Genomic DNA, 20,200 nt, shown 5'->3' on the forward strand with positions numbered 1-20,200 from the left:
CTCTGTGTCTGTGTTCGTCATACGATCGAGTCTTTTGGGTGGACGGGCGTGAGACCTTCTGATAGAGGTCAGTTATAAACATATCCTCTTGTCTTTGTTCTTTGAGAATTTAATCATGTGTATTATAAAACATGCACCGCTAGTAATCCACGTGTTGACAGTTACGCGTCACCACAAATACATTGTATCCATCGAACACAAGTGAAGTTGTTCCATCTATAGCCTAGATGGCGATGGATATAAGCGTAGATTATATAATCACATGGCTCCGAAGGATGTAATATCGTCAAGTCAGACGACAATCTCAAACAAATTTAGCTACTTGAACACTGGTGTTTTGACAACTTCGGAAAAACTCCACTGTGTAAGCGTGCGTCAGCCTCGCCTCGCTGCACAATAACGGTCACCGAGTTCACACATGTGGCCGAGAACAAATACTTTATGTTATTACGCTATATATGAACTTTTTGCAAAATTTAATACCTACTTAAAGTTCTGATCTGATTAAATAAAATTATCTCTGAAATTTACTTTGTTTGTCATGTTTATTTTACACTAAAATATTGAACTTTTTTGTCGTCTCGGATGAATAATTCTACCTTACGTGCAGCGTCATCATTCGCTGTTCAATTGAGTAAGCTCCTCCCACTTTTGACCGACTTTTATTGAATAATTACGTCACTTTCAAATGAAGATTTTATTGCATAAAATATAAATAAAAAGTCGTGTGAGTGTAAATATAGGGATTGGATTTCGTTTTTATGTTAACCATGCTTGTATGGAGCAATTCCTCTAAGAATATATTCAATATGGGCCCATAGAATATATTCTTAGAGGAATTGCTCCATACAATCATGGTTAACATAATCAAAGTACTGAAAGTACTGCTGCGGTAAAACTTCTGGATGATAGGAGTTGATTCGAGTGTTAAAGATTGATAAGTCAATGGTTATATTATCAGTATAACTGCAAATTGGAAAACGATCCAAAGAAAACAGGACTTAAACTAAGGCTGAAAAACTAATACAAATAATTGTTTTTTTTATTTGGTCGTAATAATTTATCACATTGATTTATTTTCTCACATTTTGTACAGGTCCAGTTATTCTAAATACACATAATGCATTTCAGTGCATAACCTTCAATCAAAGAGGAAGTATTTATGTTGTCAAGTTTATATAAAGAAAAGTTTCAGCATTATGGTGACTTGTAATGTCAAATTAAATTGATTTTTTTTTGTTAAAAACTAAACAGGCATTCTTCAGATATCAAGAAAAAACTTACTGGTTATATTATATAAAATCTCATATAATGTTTAAGCGATACCGTACACGTATTTGACCTTTAATGACTAATATGAATGACATCAAGGATTTCCTTTTTAACAAAAATGTATCTAGCAAGTTTAAGAACACCATACTATCTATAAGTACAAAATTTAATGGTTGTCAGACCGTGTAACATATATAACTAACGTATATTGTCATAAAGGATGACTTTCATGCTTCATAACTTCACGAATACTACTTTGGCAACATATCAGGGAGAAAGAGGGGAAAGAGAGGGAAAGAGAGAAAAAAAAAATCTCTGTCAGCTATCAGCTGTTTACCGGTATATGCTTTATCAAGTTTCAAGTACATGAATGTATATATATTAACTAAAGAACTAAATAACCTGAGTTAATTAACTAAACGACATGTAAATGGCACGAAGGATGTTTTTTGTCAAAACATGTTAATATTTTTTCTCTATGTCTATCAAGTTTGTAGTACATTACAACATTAACAAACGGTAACGGCACGAGTTACCTAAATGACAGATATTGTCATCAGTGTCCTTTTCTAACTACAATTTGTAAATATCTTCTTATTAAACATTATGGAAAGTTGTTCAGCAAAATTTGGAGCAAGGATAGGTCCAAAATTCGGATCGCAAATTCACTCAGAAATTTTACTTTGACATGATAATTTACTTTGAAATTTGACTATTGGTTCCAAAACTGTTTTCATAAGGCTTGAACATGATAATTTACTTTGAAATATGAATATTGGTAGAAAAACTGTTCTTATAAGGCTTGGTTCAAGAAAAACATAATTGTAGTATATGAATTAATGAAGGATAGTGACACGCTTACTTTTTACTGTTTTGATGAATTGATACAAATCTATCAGATTAGTACTAATTTTGTGGAATATCACGGTTTTGGTATCTGCTATCAGAGAATACCTGAATTAGGCTGACTCTGAAATATGTCAAATTTGTTTCCTACTTACATTAAATATTTCATATTGATCTGTACAATGTAATGAAAAAATAACATACTCCTACCGGGAGGAGAAGATGGGAAGACTTAATTAGTTCAGTCGAACCATTTGAAATGGGTTGATATTTTCTAAAATTTCCTTTACAGTAACGAAAATTATAAGCTTCAGTGGTTTCAATATATATTATAGCAGATTCACTCAGCAATTTTACTTTGACATGATAATCTACTCTGAAAAAACATTGTGTTACAAATTATATAAGTACATTTGCCTAGTACAGAATAGTACGTACATGTATTACAATTTCATTTATATTTTAAACACCTCCGAATTTTCATTTCATTTGCATAAACAACCAAACGATAAGATTTCGTTATAAAATGACACTTAATCCTCTAAACAATAGAACAGCCAACTCTAGATCACTGCTTATTGTTTTGATATTTTCCAAAAGAATTTATGATTTGTCCTTCTTTATATGTACATATTTTCTACTTGTCAAATTTTTTGAAATTGATATTTATATATTATGTTTCTCTATACAATGTATTTGTCAAAGAGAACTAATAAAGAAACTTGATGTGGTCATGATCAATGTATCACACCTTCACGCTTGGCTGCACACTGCTACAGATACGAAGAGATGTATATATGGGGTGGTTATCTATCCTTTAATCTTTGAAAATATTTTTCTCGAAAACCCAGCTCCCTACCGCTCCGAACCGCTGTAAATGAAAATGTGTATGAGCAAGGGACGTCAGAAACATTATATAACATGTGTCGAGAATATGTATAACAGTATTTACATTAAAACCTATCTATTAAAACCACCCAGTGGTCCGAGTAAAAGTGGTCTTAATAGCGAGGTGGTCTTAATTCTGAGGTGGACCAGGTTTCTTCTATGATCATGACGATCAAGAACAGAAACTCTGTATCCTAGCTGACCGGTACATAATATATGTACTGTATTTTTGTTTAAAAATTGAAATTTTATGAAAAATGCAATATACATGTATATATATAAATGTATATTATAAATATATTTTTTTTATTTTTTTGTTCAATTTTTTGCATTTAACACATTTACAAATACATGGGACATCAACATAAACTTGACATGACATATACATTACATTTATATAAAAAACATAAGAAACATAACATAGCATGCTGAGTATGTACATGTACGTGTGGGGAAAAAAACCAGTTTGATATATTTTGGTTAAGATAAATTTGCAAATTACTATATTTGATCAATTAGTTTTGTCGGCCATTAGAATCTTAATCATATCATATTTTAATGCATGCGTATCTAATCAAAACCAATAATTTACAAATATTTTTTAAAGATTGATAAATTAGGGACATATAATGACTATACCATTTATTTCTAGAGCATAGACATATTTTTTTCATTAAATTAAGTTAATGGTGTGTGCTTACTTAAATCTTAAACTGAATTTCACTGAAGTAATTGTTGACAATCTAAATGAAAATACTTTTTCTAGACATTACTTTCTATTATGTTTTAATTATAATTCAAATACATATCGTTAGTTTAATCAGAGATTTAGATAGTTATTAAATTATCTATGTCTCTGGTTTAATTATCACATAGTATCACTAAATTATGTAAATTATTATTAATATTTACGTAAATCGATTTTAATTACCCCGCCATGTGCAATGATTGGTCAAATAATAACTTACGATCACAATCGGTAAAGTGTTTGAAAGACTACTGTGCAATAGTCAAGCGTACTTTTAACTAATGCAAAACACCGATTGTTTACCGCAACAAAATAGATGACACATCTATTGAAATGAGATGATTGATGTACGGTACTTCATAAATATCTGAAATAAGATCAATATATCTCATACATTAAAGAATTTTAATTCCATTGGCGTTACACGTATGAGAAAGAACTGCCTAAATCGTTCGATCTCGCCACCAGAGCTATCGAAAGAACGTTGCATTACTTGTGGTTTCGATCACGTCAACTGCCAGTCACAAGTATGCAAATGATGGCGATTAACACTCTCCTAGTACAGGTAGATAATCTGATAATCATTAGGTCGACGGAAACAAAAGACTGACTGATGTACCTGCGGGTAGTTGTTCACGGGTTGCTGCGTGCGGGAAGGTGAGGCACAGCGAGGTGTGAAGTCACATGTGCCTGTGGTCATAATCAAATGGTCAATTAGTGTTAATTTAGTGGTCGTTGGGACTATTAAAATTGGTCGTAAAACGGAATAGCGGTGTGATTGTATTTCTGAAGAGAAAAAAAAAATCGGAACTGAAAATAAGTGGCCGTAATAGTGGGATGTTCGTAATTTAGTGTATATGCTATACATGTCTATGTTTGGAATAAACTTTTGGAAAATAAAAATAAAATAAAACAAAAATAAATATAAAGACAAAATAAGGAATATTTTCAAGCATGGTGAATTAACAACAAATAAAAATATGAAATAAAAAAAAAATAAAATTAAACTGCCGACGATAAGGGTTGAACCCGGACCGTCAGCTTAGAAAGCTCAGGACTTACCACGACATCACTTGTACCTGTTGTTTGCCTGGGGAATATTATTAAGCTACTAATGAAATGCAGTTCACTATATTTTCTTATTTTCTTCGCAATCTACTTAAAATGATATTGATGCTGCTGAATAAGTTTACAGAATGATTCTAAACTAGTTTATATTGTATCTGGGTGCAAATTACAACTACATATACCACAAATGTGTGGTTATTCAGTTTATTCTTCACGACACCAGCCGGGGGGGTAAAAAGCTAATTCCGGAATTGCGATACCAATACTGGTAAAACCAAGTTTTTACCGTAAAAACGAAATCCAATCCCTATTTGTATCTAATTAATTTCCTATACGACTGTAGCCAAGGTTGACATTGAACCAACTTTGAAGTTAACATTGTATATTTTTGTAGGTAGTCAGATGATCATAACCGGCTACACAGGAAAAAGTGCATACGTTTTACGTACGTTATAAAACGTATGTAAAACGCATGTTAAGGACCACGCATGTAAAACATACGTACGAAACATATGTAATACATGTGTTAAACATGCGTAATACGCATGGTAAACAGACGTAAAACGTAAACGCATGTAAAACGGACGTTTCAAAACATATGTCATACATATGTTTGATCCTATTACAAAATCCACCTTTTTTGTTTTTATGTACATTTAAATTGTCTTTGAAGTTGCACCATATATTTGTCATTTTCAAAAGTAAAGTTTAATTCCATTTTATTTGTATTTTCGGTTCCTGTCCAATGACTGATATTTTTCATACATAGTATGTTGTATTTACAAAGGAGTGACTACATTGATAAATTTCATAATCTTAGGATGATTTTATTTTCCTACATCAATTTGTCCTTAACGTCACCTTATCACCTAGATTTTAAAGGCTAAAATCTTTACTGAAGTCGTGCCCACGTAATGTTCAATTGTTTTTAAATTCTGGCTCAGAGAGTCCAGAAATCAAGTAAGAAACTTCAGATGTTTACTCATGTAAAAGTACCAGTTTTCGTCACACGTGCGAGGAATTTCCCACGCGTGTACGAACACACCGTCACTGTGTAAGGTCAACCCAGGTTCGGGGGCCCGAGGTTCTGTCCGGACTTAATTTGTTAGCTTTACCAAAAAGGATACCATTGAATGACAGAAAGACTAAAGGCAATTCAAATGTGTATGACACCTATATTTATTAGACATAAATGTAACTGTGGTTATGCAGATATATAATAATGATACAATACCTACCTACACCGCTTAGCCCCTATTCTCCAAACGACACACCTATAACAGCCCCATCTACCTATAAATAGATGTGATTAATGACCTTCTCAGTTTCATCCCCCTACACACGGCTACTACACATACGAGTTATCAATGAACCCCTAACCACCAGTACATGGGGGATACACTACACTGGGAGAAAGGGAGGGGGTCATAAATACTCACCTAACTAAAATAGACAGGTCCACACGGGAGACCTAAGGGACACAGCCAAATGGAGGCTTTTGGGAGGGGAGGTGAAGTCACAGCTAAATGGAAGCCTTAGACTCGACTAGAACTGGCTGCAGCAGGCCTTTTTATACCCCTACCTAGGGAAGCCCAACTCCTACGCAAAAAGGTACATACAATTATCCAATCACCAAGGGTTTTACTCCCTAACTTTGGTTAACCCTAAATTGAGATGCCCGTATGAGGGACAGCTTCCTGTACATGTATCTATATAATGTAAATACATGTATATATCTCTAATTCTAAAATATGGATATATTCTAATATCTAAAATCTAATTCTGTTACACTCCTCCCCCGTTAAACAAATGTTACAACAAGAAACATTTGCCAATGTTCCTATATTCCATAACAAAAAGTATTCTAATTAGACATATTCATAACAACACAAAGACAAAATTTGCCAACATATAAATTGGAGGGACTATTGTGTATAGGACTAGCTAATATCAATAATCTGACAAAGACTAGAATATAAAATCTCATAATATCAAAACAAGGAATTCTTATGAAGGAAAAGGAAAAACGTTTTTCGCACACTTTAACACTTATAGCCCAAAAGATGACTGTTCATTGCCCTCGGCTTAGTGACTTTCCAGTTAGAACAATGAACTCACGTTGTAATGCGCGTCCAGTAGTTTCCTCCTTAATTGCGCGAATGTTGCTATATATAGTATAATGAACATCTTATAAAAGTATAACGATAATGACTAAAACTAATGGTCTTACAACTTGTAACACAAACCTTGTTAACTAACAATAACAATACACAATGATTTGGAATGAAAACTATAAAACAGATATTTCCGTTCACTAATTATATAATTATATGTCAGCGAACTCGCTAAAGTCAACATCTGTTGGAACGTATGGGCGCGACTTCGAAGATTCTGGATGCCATTAATGACTCCATTGCCATTGTGATCAACGATGACCTCCTGGTCTCGGGCAACTATGGTGTTACACGCCAAGCTTCTGGTCGTGGCCGACTGAGAAGGCCCTCGTCTTCTCTCCTCAGCAGCCTTTTCCCGTTGTTCTGCCGCCTCAGTTGTTACAGCCTTTACCGGAATGGTAAAGTGTTCTGGTGGCACAAACCTATGGTTTGTAATGTTGACGCCTGCTCCTATAGCTGTTGTGGAGTCTTGATGTTTTCTTACCAGGTGGCGTTTTATCTGGTTCCTGGTAGGGTGCTGGAACGTACAGCAAGGACATTGAAACTGGATTATTTCGCTTTGGTGGATCCTCCCCCAGTGGCGTCTTAGGCCACTATAGTGCTTGAATTTTTCCACGCCTCCACACTTGGTTACTGGACAGCTCATTCCAGGTGTCCAGTATTTGATTTCATCATCCACACAGGCAACATCTTCATCATTAACTGTCAACTCCATATTTCTGCAGACAAATATATATAATCATGTAGACATCTGTCAGTACGTACTTTGATTTATGGAGAGTACATCACCAGAGATTTATTAGTGCGCCCCGCCCTGGATTTCCTAGTTGTTTCCAGTTTTGGTGTCAATATCCTCTCTCCTATCTCTGATGTTTCCATTTCTCCCTCTGATTCTGACTCATCCTCACTCAAACTTTCGGACAGCTCATCCATAGTCCACCCTTCGGGAACAGACCGTCCTCTAGTATTGTTTGAAGTGATCGACATGGACAACCTAGTATGTTTTACGAGATGCGAGGAACCGTCTGTTAGTAGTATTTGGTAGTTTGAGGTTCGAGTGAGATTTCTATGTAGAACTTTGTATGGACCCGCCCCATTCATGATCCAAGTTTGTTGGCCATTGCTGTGGATACGCAACCCGTCCAGGGACGAAGTCAATTTTACAGAAAAACTAAAGGTGTTCTTTACATAGACTTGTCGTAGAATATGTTTCCTAGTGCCGACTTGCGCGCCTCTCTTTAAAATCTGTTAGAACAAATTCCAAATGCCCCCTCTCATACGCACTGTAGGACCCCAAGCTAACGTACTCTACTGAGGGCATTCTATCTTCACGTGAGGGACATGAGCGGTAAGCCCCCAACCATCAAGTTCTAAAGGGCAACATGTTTCCTGCCCCAGCATCACAAGGTTTGGGCTAACAGGCTGTACTGCTATGTCTTGTTGCTCGGTACGCCGAATCAGTACAAAAAGGAATGTAGGATGAGGCAACATTACAGATATTGTAATCATGTTTGCATACATTTAAGTGTATTTCTCGGGACCATCCAACCACCAGTTCTACTCCCTAACCTTCGGGAAACATACAGCAGTAAACCTGGTCATACCCAATGTGCTCAGGTCTGACTTACCCATTTTCTCTACAACTAATACCCTTTTCTGGAAATATAATTGTGACCGCCTATCAGATAGCCCACCATGACAGCATACCTATTGAAATGGGAGAGAATCCCCACCCCCCGTTCACCATCAATCAAGTGTACTGGGGGGGTGGGGGGGGGGGCTTAATGTACAGAAAAGGAAGTAACCCAATCCATGGTATAAATACTGGTGAGGGATTATAAACCTTGTGGTCACAATGAGCCCCCGGAGTCCAGGGGGGGGGGGGGGGGGGGATGGGAGGGCCATCTGGGGTGTGGTGTAGGGGTCCGAGATATTTACCCTCTGTGGCCTCTCGACCACTCACCTTGGGGATTTTGGGTGACTAGTGTAAGGAGTTTTCGGGGGGACTTGAGGGGTCCAGGGGGTGGACAACTCTGGGGGGGGGGGGGGGGGGGGTAACAAATTAAGGGATCGCCCGTGGAATGAAGGTACATGAATGGAGGGCCAGGGGGGGGGGTGGGTAAAACCCCTACCTGAACCATATACTCCATACTATTGATACCCTCAAATGGGGGGGGGGTCCAGGACACATTATATCTTTGGGGTGCCACTAGGGGGGGGGGGGGGGGGGGGGGGGGGGGGGGGGGCGGGGGGGCATCAATGGTTGAAAAGGGGGGACCATAAGACCATATCTACCTATTGGAGGTTAAATGTTGGAAGTTACAGGGGGGGGGGGGGTGGGGTGAAATCAAGACCCCCCTAAGGGGGGGGGGGGTGATCCCATGTTTTTTACACGGGGGGGGGGGGGGTGGGGGGGGGGGGGGGGGGGGGGGGGGTGGGGTGGGGGGGGGGGGGAGGGGGGTGGAGGGGGGGGGGGGGGGGGGGGGCTGGGGGGGTGGAATTGGGGGGGGGGGGGGCAACGGGGGGGGGGGGGGGGGGGTGTGGGGGGTATGGATATTTCGGGGTGGGGGGGGGGGGGGGGGGTGGGGGGGGGGGTGGGGGACAGTGTAACATTGGGGGGGGGGGGGGGGGGGAACATTAGGGGGGGGGGGGGGGGGGGTGGGGGGGGGGGGGGGGGGGGGGGGGGGGGGGTGGGGGGGGATTCTACAGACTAATGTCATCAAAACACTTGGGTGAAGGGGGGGGGGGTAGACCCTCTGGGGGGGGGGGGGGTGCCATGGGGGGGGGGGATAGGCGGGGTGGAGCTGTGTCGTCCTAACCCCCAACCCCTGTTGTTTGTCGGGGGGGGGGGGGTAGTGGAAGGAGTATCGGGGGGGGGCTGCCCATCTGGGATTAAGGCCCGGGGGGGGGGGGGGTGAGCTTGGTGGGGAACACACACTATGTGGGGACCAAGGGTTGCATCATTTAATTGGTCAAAATTATGGGGGGGGGGACCTGAAGGTGGGGGGGTCCCATGGGGGATTGTATGGGGGCTCCCAGGGGGGGGGGATGTAATGGGGGGGGGGGGGGGGGGGGGGGGGTTCCAAGGGAATATGTATTGATGTTAAGTAATTTATCACTCTTAAACTGTTGAGGGGGGTCCTCCACTAATGGGGGGGGGGGGGGGGATGGTTGGGGGCACACACCATATGGGGTTCTCCCGAGACCAGTTGGGGGGGGGGTGGGGTCGGGGTAGGGCGGGTCTACAGGGGGGGTATAACGCCAAGATAGTCCTTGGCCCAAAATGGAGGGGGGGGTGGGGACCTTTCACCGCCTAACTACTAACCTTACATAGGGGTAGGTGAAATTGATTAGGGGTGGGGGGGGGGGGGGGGTAGTCTTCAAGGGGGGTGGGGGGAAACCAGGGTAGATGTAACAAAGGGGGTTGTGTCATGGACCCCAGGATCAATAGATTGGGGGGGGGATGGGGGGCCCTTCGCACTGTAGGGACCTCACCTTGGGGAATGGGAGGGGGGTGGGGGGGTGGGGGGGGGGGGGGGGGGGTGGGGGGAGGGGTATATTTTGTAAGGGGGGGATGACCTCCATGGGGGTGGGACGGAATTCGGATATAGTTGGTGGCTTGTTGGTCACCCCAATCCACACGGAGTGGGTTCCGATGGTGGGGGGGGGGGGGGGAGGGGGTGGGTGTAAACATGGGCAACTATTACACTTAGGGGGGGGAATGTCGATTGGGGGTGGGACTCAGGTGACTAGGCGGAAGTTTTACTAAGGTCTGTTTGGAGGTGGGCGTAAGGGGGAGGGGGGGGGTGAAGGGGGGGGAGTGGGGGGGGGGGTGGGTGGTGTAGACCCAACACAACCTTACCCCCCACCACCTCCTTTCCTCAACTGGGGGGGGGGGGGGGTATGGGGGGTGGGGGGGGGGTGGGGGGGCCCACCATCCACGGGGGGGGGGGGGGGGGGGGGGGGTGGGGACATGAGGGTCGGGGGGGGGGGTTGGGAGGGGGGGGTGGGGGTGGGGATAGGGGGGGGGGGGGGGGGGGGTGGGGGGGGGTGGTGGGAGGGGGTGGGGGTGGGTGGGGGGGGGGGGGGGGGGGGGGGGGGTGTCCCAACACCAGGGGGTTGGGGGGGTGGGGGGGGGGGGGGGTGGGGTGGGGCGGGGGGGGGGGGGGGGGGGGGGGTCCTGGAGGGTAAGGGGGGGGGGGGGGGGGGGGGGGGGGGGGGGGGGAGTGGGGGGGGGGGGGGGTGGGGGGGCGTGAATTGGGGGTGGGGGGGTTTAGTGTGGGGGGTGGGGGGGGGGGGTGGGGGGTGGGGGGGAGGAAGGGGTGGACGATTCACTGGGGGGGGGGGTCCAGGGGGGGGGGGGGTCGGGGGGGGTGAACAGGGGGGGGGGGGGGGGACCCGAGCCCTCAATCCGCCCGCCCATGGGGGGGGGGGGGGGTGGGGGGGGTATTGGGGGGTGGGGGGGGGGGGGGGGGGGGGGGGGGGGGTGGGGGGGGGGGGGGGGGGGGGGGGGGGTGGGGGGGGGGGGGGGGGGGGGGTGGGGGGACCTGGGGTGGGGGGGTTGGGGGGGGGGGGGGGGATGGTGGGGGGGGGGGGGGGGGGTGTGGGAGTGGGGGGGGCTGGGGGAATAACCCGAGGTGAAGGGGGGGGGGAGTATGGGGGGGGGGAGGGGGGTCCCCAGGGGGGGGGGGGGAGGATTGGGGGGGGGGGGGGGGGGGGGGGTGGGTGGGGTGGGGGGGGTAGGGGGGGGGGGGGGGGAGGGGGAGGGGGGTGGGGGGTGGGGGGGCCGGTACAAGGGGGTGGGGGGTGTGGGTGGGGGCTGGGGGGGGTGTGGGGGGGGGGGTGGGGGGGGAGTTTGGGGGGGGGACGTGGGGGGGGGCCCCCCTGGGGGGGGGGGGGGGGGGGGGGGGTGTGGGGGGGGGGGGTTGTGGGGTTGGGGGGGGGGGTGGGGGGGGGGGGGGGTGGATCATATGGGGGGTACGACCCAACTGATGGTCACTGGGGGGGTGAACGGGGGGTCCATACACACAGGGGGGGGGGGGGTGACTGCCAGGGGGGGGGGGGGGGGGGGGGGGGGGGGGGGGTGGGGGGGGGGGGGGGGGGTCAGGGGGGGGGTTATGGGGGGGGGTGAGGATCCACATTGGGGGGGGGGGGGGGGGGGGGGCGAGGGGTGGGGAACTCGGGGGGGGGGGGGGGTGGGGGGGGGGGCGGGGGGGGTGGGGGGGGGCCCCCCCACCATGGGGGGGGGGGGGGGGGGTCCCACACCCCTGGGGGGGGGGGGGTAACCCACCCCTAACTCACCCGAGGGGGGGGGGGGGGGAGGGGTGGAGTGTCAAATGCCCTGGGGGGGGGGGGGGGGGGGTGGGGGGGGGGTGTGGTGGTGGGGGGTGGAAGGGGGTGGGGGGGGGGGGGGGGGGGTGGGGGGGGGGGGGGGGGGGGGGGGGGGGGGTGGGGGGGGGGGGGGGGGGTGGGGGGTGATGAGGGGTTGTTCTATATGGGATGAATGGGGGGTGGGGGGGGGGGGGGGAGGGGGGGGGGGGGGAGGGGGGGCAAGGGTAGGGGGGGGGGGGTGGGGGGGGGGTGTATGAGGGGGGGTGGGGGGGAGGATGTGAGGGGGGGGAAGGGGGGGGGGGGTGGGGGGGGGGGGCAGGGGTGGGGGGGTGGGGGGGCGTATCCTCCCGCCCTTTTGTGGCCCCAGGGGTGGGGGGGGGGGTGTTGCTGGGGTGGGTGGTAGGTGGGTGGGGTCCAACCCAGGGTGCACTCCCTACCCGTGGGGGTGGGGGGGGGGTAGGGGCAGGTTGTGTAAAGGAAACGCCCCCCCCCCACCCTGGGGGTGTTGGGGGGTATGGAGTGGTACAGGGGGGGTGTGAGGAGAAATCGGGGGTGGGGTGGGGGGGGGGGTCCGATCATGGCGGGGGGGGGGGGGGGGGGGGGGTGGGAGGGGGTAGGTGGGGGGGGTATCTGAGGGTCCGGGGGAATGAGTGAGGGGTAATGGGGCGGGGGGGGGTATAGGCGGGGGGGGGGGCCCTGGTTCGGTTTAGGATGGGGGGGGTATGGGGGGGAGGGGGGGGGGGGGGGTCACCTTGGGGAGGGGGGTGTAAATGGGACCAGGTCTGGGGTAGGGGGGGGGGGGGGGGGTGGTGTGGGAAGGGGTAGGGGGGGGGGGTGGGGAGGTTTCTCGGGGGGGGAGGGGTGTACCTTGGGGGGGTCCCCAGGTGGGGTGGCCATGGGTTCAGGAGGGGATGGTGGGGACCCCCACCTCCCCCCCCAACTCTCCCCCCCTAGGCGGGGGTGACTATACCACCCCCCAGACGGCAAAAGACATGAAGTGGAATCCAGGAGTGAGTGCCCCCCTGGGGGACTACTGAGGAAGATCTTATGGGCGGCTGTAGGTGGACGAGGAGTCAGTACCCAGGAGTTGACGCACGGGGATTTAGTGATTTAGTTTAGAGATACCAGTACCCATATGCCCTTTACCCCGTCTTAATTCAACATCACCACATCCTCACGACCTCATTATGGGGGGTCCAACACGGGGTCCCCCGGCCTTGTGCGGCACCAATAACCCCCACTGTCCAAACCCACACTCGACACTCCCCACCACCCCGCCCCCCTCGACCACACACAACCCATTTTCTGCGCACCACAAACAACCCCCCCCTTAAATACCCAAAGTGTCACTCCGCACATATACCAACCAACCGCATCTCTAAACACACTCGTCCCCGCCCCCCAACCCTGTGTCCTTCCAAAACAATTCCGTCCCTCAACCTAATGGAAACACTCCAACCATAAACAAACATACCCCCCGACCTAACCAACGCCGCATGCCCACCCCACCCCCACGCCCAACAATAAAACGCCCAGACAACCTGCAACAACGACCTAAAAGTCGCCTGGAATACAAGTAAACAAAGCAGCCCAAATCCTAACACTACCTCACCACTACCAGAAACCTACTGCTCCTTTGTTACACAATCTGACTGAATCCACGCCGCAAGGTTTGGCCACATGTGTATAAAACAACCACAGCAATATGACACGCCACCCAATCACAAACGCACAGTGGTTAATAAAATACAACATTGTCCAAGTAACATTGGTATTCTCGAGAAAACTGACCGGACCATCAAACTCCGAGCCTAAAAACCGTCCAGAATTACAAAAAATTTCCGGTAAGTCCGAATTGTCGTGCAGGGGGGGAGGGGGGGGGGGGCACGTCCTAGTCAAAGTTTTTTGAAAATGTCAAGTACAGATGATAGCTGGGGGTGGGCCTCCTGATCAGTGATAAGGTTGTGTGTGTCAGTAGACACCAGTGATAAGGTTGTGTGTGTCAGTAGACACCAGTGATAAGGTTGTGTGTCAGTAGATCAGTGATAAGGTTGTGTGTCAGTAGACACCAGTGATAAGGTTTGTGTGTCAGTAGACACCAGTGATAAGGTTGTGTGTCAGTAGACACCAGTGATAAGGTTGTGTGTCAGTAGACACCAGTGATAAGGTTGTGTGTCAGTAGACACCAGTGATAAGGTTGTGTGTCAGTAGACATCAGTGATAAGGTTGTGTGGGAGTAGACACACCAGTGTAGGACACCAGTGATAAGGTTGTGTGTCAGTAGACACCAGTGATAAGGTTGTGTGTCAGTAGACACCAGTGATAAGGTTGTGTGTCAGTAGACACCAGTGATAAGGTTGTGTGTCAGTAGACACCAGTGTGATAAGTTTACTCAGTGACATCAGTGATTGTGTGTCAGTAGACACCAGTGATAAGGTTGTGTGTCAGTAGACACCAGTGATAAGGTTGTGTGTCAGTAGACACCAGTGATAAGGTTGTGTCAGTAGACACCAGTGATAAGGTTGTGTGTCAGTAGACACCAGTGATAAGGTTGTGTGTCAGTAGACACCAGTGATAAGGTTGTGTGTCAGTAGACACCAGTGATAAGGTTGTGTGTCAGTAGACACCAGTGATAAGGTTGTGTGTCAGTAGACACCAGTGATAAGGTTGTGTGTCAGTAGACACCAGTGATAAGGTTGTGTGTCAGTAGACACCAGTGATAAGGTTGTGTATCAGTAGACATCAGTGATAAGGTTGTGTGTCAGTAGACACACCAGTGATAAGGTTGTGTGATCAGTAGACACCAGTGATAAGGTTGTACATCAGTGATCACACCAGTGATAAGGTTGTGTGTCAGTAGACACCAGTGATAAGGTTGTGTCAGTAGACACCAGTGATAAGGTTGTGTGTCAGTAGACACCAGTGATAAGGTTGTGTGTCAGTAGACACCAGTGATAAGGTTTGTGTCAGTAGACACCAGTGATAAGGTTTGTGTCAGTAGACACCAGTGATAAGGTTGTGTGTCAGTAGACACCAGTGATAAGGTTGTGTCAGTAGACACCAGTGATAAGGTTGTGTGTCAGTAGACACCAGTGATAAGGTTGTGTGTCAGTAGACAACCAGTGATAAGGTGTGTCAGGTGATGTGATGTCACCAGTGATAAGGTTGTGTGTCAGTAGACAACAGTGATAAGGTTGTGTGTCAGTAGACACCAGTGATAAGGTTGTGTCAGTAGACACCAGTGATAAGGTTGTGTATCAGTAGACACATCAGTGATAAGGTTTATCAGTAGACACCAGTGATAAGGTTGTGTGTCAGTAGACCAGTGATAAGTTCAAACCCCTGAAGAAGGTTGTGTGTCAGTAGACAGCCAGTGAAAAAAGGTTTGTAGTGATAACCAGTGATAATGTATGTCAGTAGTGAACCAGTGATAATACATGGAGTTGGATTCAGTGATTTTATGATATAGTATATAGTTGTGAAATCGGGTGAGACACAGTCCAGTGAAGGTACTTTATAAGGTTGTGTGTCAGTAGAGACCAGTGATAAGGTTCAATGTCAGTAGAATGATCAGTGATAAGGTTTTGTTTGGTAACACCAGTGATAAAGATGCTCTGGGAGTGGGACAACCAGCATAAATGATAGTCATCAGTTGAACAATCAGTGGACACCAGTTTATCTATATAGTATATCAGTGATAACAGTTTAAAGTAATACCAGTATTTAATACTTTGTGATGCATCAGTGTTGTGTTCTTAGTGAACAGTGACAAGTTTACTCTGGGAGTCAGGGATCAGTGATAATAAGGTATAGTTGTTCTATCAGTGAAGTCAGTAGACATCAGTGATAAGGTTGTGTGTAAGTAAGTTTAAAGTGATAGAGTGTGGATCAGTGAGAAAGTTTACTGTGGGATCAGTGATGATATAATATGTGATCAGTGACACCAGTCAGTAGACACCAGTGATAAAGGTTACTGTGTCAGTAGACACCAGTGATAAGGATCATTGTATAGTTTACTCCTGGGAGTGGGATAGTGATAAAGTTTACTCTGCCCACCAGTGATATTTTATGATCAGTATAGACACCTGGGAGTGGGATCAGTGATAAGTGATTACTTGGGAGTGTGATCAGTGAACCAGTGATATGGGAGTGTTTATCAGTAGACAAGTTTACTCAGTGATAAGGTTGTGTGGGATCAGTAGACAGTTTACTCTGGGATCTGTGACCAAGGATAAGGTGTGTATATATCTGGGACACCAGTGATAATGTTACTATGTCAGTAGATCAGTACAAGGTTTACTCTGGGAGTGTGATCAAATAAGGTTTACTCAGTAGACACCAGTAAATAAGGTTATGTATAATTATATATAGACACCAGTGATTGATAAAGTTTACTCTATGGGAGTAGGATCAGTATACTATTTACCAAGTGATATGGTTGTCTATAGTAGACACCAGTGATAAGGTATTGTGGGAGTGTATCATAGTTATAAACCAGTGATAAGTGTATATTTATAAACTAGGATTAGTATATCATATGATAAAAGGATTATTGTGTGTCAGTAGGACCAAGGATTAGTGATAAGGTACGTTGTATTATGTATCAGGATATGTATATCCATGTGATAAGGTATGTTATATATAGTGGGACCAGTGATAAGGTTATATCTATATAAACCAAGGATTATGTATATCTATATAAACTATGGATTATTTATATATATATAAACCAAGGATTATGTATATCTATATAAACCATGGATTATGTATATCTATATAAACTATGGATTATTTTATATATATATAAACCAAGGATTATATATATCTATATAAACTATGGATTATTTATATATATATACAAACCAAGGATTATGTATATCTATATAAACTATGGATTATTTATATATATATATAAACCAAGGATTATGTATATCTATATAAACCAAGGATTATGTATATCTATATAAACTATGGATTATTTATATATATGTAAACCAAGGATTATGTATATCTATATATAACCAAGGAATTGTATGTATATCTATATAAACTATGGATTATTTATATATATATAAACCAAGGATTATATATATCTATATAAACTATGGATTATTTATATATATACAAACCAAGGATTATGTATATCTATATAAACCAAGGGTTATGTACATCTATATAAACCAAGGATTATGTATATCTATATAAACTATGGATTATTTTATATATATATAAACCAAGGATAATGTATATCTATATAAACCAAGGATTATGTATATCTATATAAACTATGGATTATTTATATATATATATAAACCAAGGATTATATTTATATATATATAAACAAAGGATTTTGTAAAACCAAAGATTATGTTTATCTATATATACCAAAGATTGTGTATATCTACTTAAACCAAGGATTATGTATACATACATATATAAACCAAGGATTATGTACAGTATAACTTGTCAAAACGAACCCTGTATAAACCGGAAACTTGCAATTGTCTATACCGATTAATTTGTTTGGTCCCGGCAAATATCTTAATAAACTATAGTACCCAAAACCTGCATAATCCGGAACCTGTATACTCTGAAAACCAGAACTGCCTAGGAAATGTTATATATAATTACTATACCTTTCTTTGTAAAATTAACTTGGGCAAACTGGCAACAATGTTTTCACAACATGGGACTGATCATAAGGCTCCTAAGGGGATTTACCTGTACCAGTATACTAAGGGCTAGATAGTGACAACTTGTCAATTTTCATTTGACGGTTTTGTTACATGTACATTGTATTTATGAATACTTTTCACAGACAATTCTAACAATAAAACATACACATAACTTCTGAGAGTTCAGTTGTATGTAGCGCACCGAGAGAAATGGATTGTGTCATGTAATTGTACCTCAGAAACCAAGAATACATAGGATGGAATTCTGTGTTCTACCATGTACATATGTGAGAATAAATGTTTGTGCTGTAATAAAAAAAAATCTTCTGATGATTTCCATGTGAACATATTGTGATAAGGTTCTATCCTCTATAAACCGGACACCTGTATAAACCGAACAAATCGACTGGTCCTGTTCACATCTGGTTTAGACAAGTTATACTGTATATATATATGTATATATATACAAACCAAGGATTATGTATATATTTACAAACATCAATGTGTTGACTCTATTTAAACATTATACAACGTTGTACAAGTCTATATTTAATTTATTTGAATTGTAATCTGAATGGCTTTTTGGCAGGTAACCAAGCGTGTCCAAATTAAGGCGAAGCCGAGTAATAATAAAAAGGTAAAGTGGTTGATATATAGGTGTTTTGTTCTATGTGTGGACTTTTTCCCCTCTAGCCTAAAACTGTATACAACCTCCAATCTTCCTTTTTTATTCTCTTGTTGTCTTGCACACAATCTTGTTTATTTTTGGGTATCATTTAGTTTTTCCTGATGTGGGACTATTTTCGCTTGAGTGCATTTATGCAAGTCATTTTATTTGGGGGTAATTATATATAGCAGCATAGGAACTTGGATGTCAAATCTACAGAGCTGTATAGGAACTTGGGTATCCATTCTACAGAGCAGCATAGGAACTTGGATGTCCATCCAACAGAGCAGTATAGGAACTTGGATGTCCATCCTACAGGGCAGTATAGGAACTTGGATGTCCATCCTACAGAGCCGTATAGGAACTTGGATGTCCATCCTATTTAGCAGTATAGGAACATGGGTGTCCATCCTACAGAGCAGTATAGGAAATTGGATGTCCATCCTACAGAGCAGTAAAGGAACTTGGATGTCCATCCTACAGAGCAGTATAGGAACTTTGGTATCCATTCTACAGAGCAGTATAGGAACTTTGATGTCCATCCTACAGAGCGGTATAGGTACTTGGATGTCCATCCTATTTAGCAGTATAGGAACTTGGATGTCCATCCTACAGAGCAGTATAGGAACATGGGTGTCCATCCTACAGAGCTGTATAGGAACTTGGATGTCCATCCTACAGAGCAGTATAGGAACTTGGGTATCCATTCTACAGAGCTGTATAGGAACTTGGGTATCCATTCTACAGAGCTGTATAGGAACTTGGGTATCCATTCTACAGAGCAGTATAGGAACTTGGGTATCCATTCTACAGAGCAGTATAGGAACTTGGATTTCCATTCTAGAGAGCCGTATAGGAACTTGGATGTCCATTCTACAGAGCCGTACAGGAACTTGGGTATCCATCCTACAAAGCAGTATAGGAACTTGGATGTCCATCCTACAGAGCAGTATAGGAACTTGGATGTTCATCCTACAGAGCAGTATAGGAACTTGGATGTCCATTCTACAGAGCAGTATAGGAACTTGGGTATCCATCCTACAGAGCAGTATAGGAACTTGGATGTCCATCCTACAGAGCTGTATAGGAACTTGGATGTTCATCCTACAGAGCAGTATAGGAACTTGGATTTCCATTCTACAGAGCAGTACAGGAACTTGGATGTCCATCCTACAGAGCAGTATAGGAACTTGGGTATCCATCCTACAGAGCAGTATAGGAACTTGGATGTCCATCCTACAGAGCAGTATAGGAACTTGGATGTCCATCCTACAGAGCAGTATAGGAACTTGGATGTTCATCCTATAGAGCAGTATAGGAACTTGGATGTCCATCCTACAGAGCAGTATAGGAACTTGGATGTTCATCCTAGAGAGCAGTATAGGAACTTGGATGCCCATCCTACAGAGCAGTATAGGAACTTGGATGTCCATCCTACAGGACAGTATAGGAACTTGGATGTCCATCCTACAGGACAGTATAGGAACTTGGATGTCCATCCTACAGGACAGTATAGGAACTTGGATGTCCA

General features: G+C 45.1%; 1 protein-coding gene across 1 annotated transcript; it reads left to right on the plus strand.

The window, feature by feature from the left end:
• Positions 1–18,873: 18,873 nt before the first annotated feature.
• LOC138331176 (uncharacterized) lies at positions 18,874–19,977 on the plus strand. Its single transcript, XM_069278652.1, has one exon. The coding sequence runs from the start codon at positions 18,874–18,876 to the stop codon at positions 19,975–19,977; it is 1,104 nt and encodes a 367-aa protein (XP_069134753.1).
• The last annotated feature ends 223 nt before the right edge of the window (positions 19,978–20,200 follow it).

Source organism: Argopecten irradians, chromosome 9 (genome assembly GCF_041381155.1).
Source record: "Argopecten irradians isolate NY chromosome 9, Ai_NY, whole genome shotgun sequence".
In the NCBI taxonomy this organism is placed as follows: domain Eukaryota; kingdom Metazoa; phylum Mollusca; class Bivalvia; order Pectinida; family Pectinidae; genus Argopecten; species Argopecten irradians.

Excerpts from the sequence above, each read along its gene's own strand:
- LOC138331176 (XM_069278652.1), top strand. The coding sequence starts at position 18,874 with ATGTCAAATCTACAGAGCTGTATAGGAACTTGGGTATCCATTCTACAG.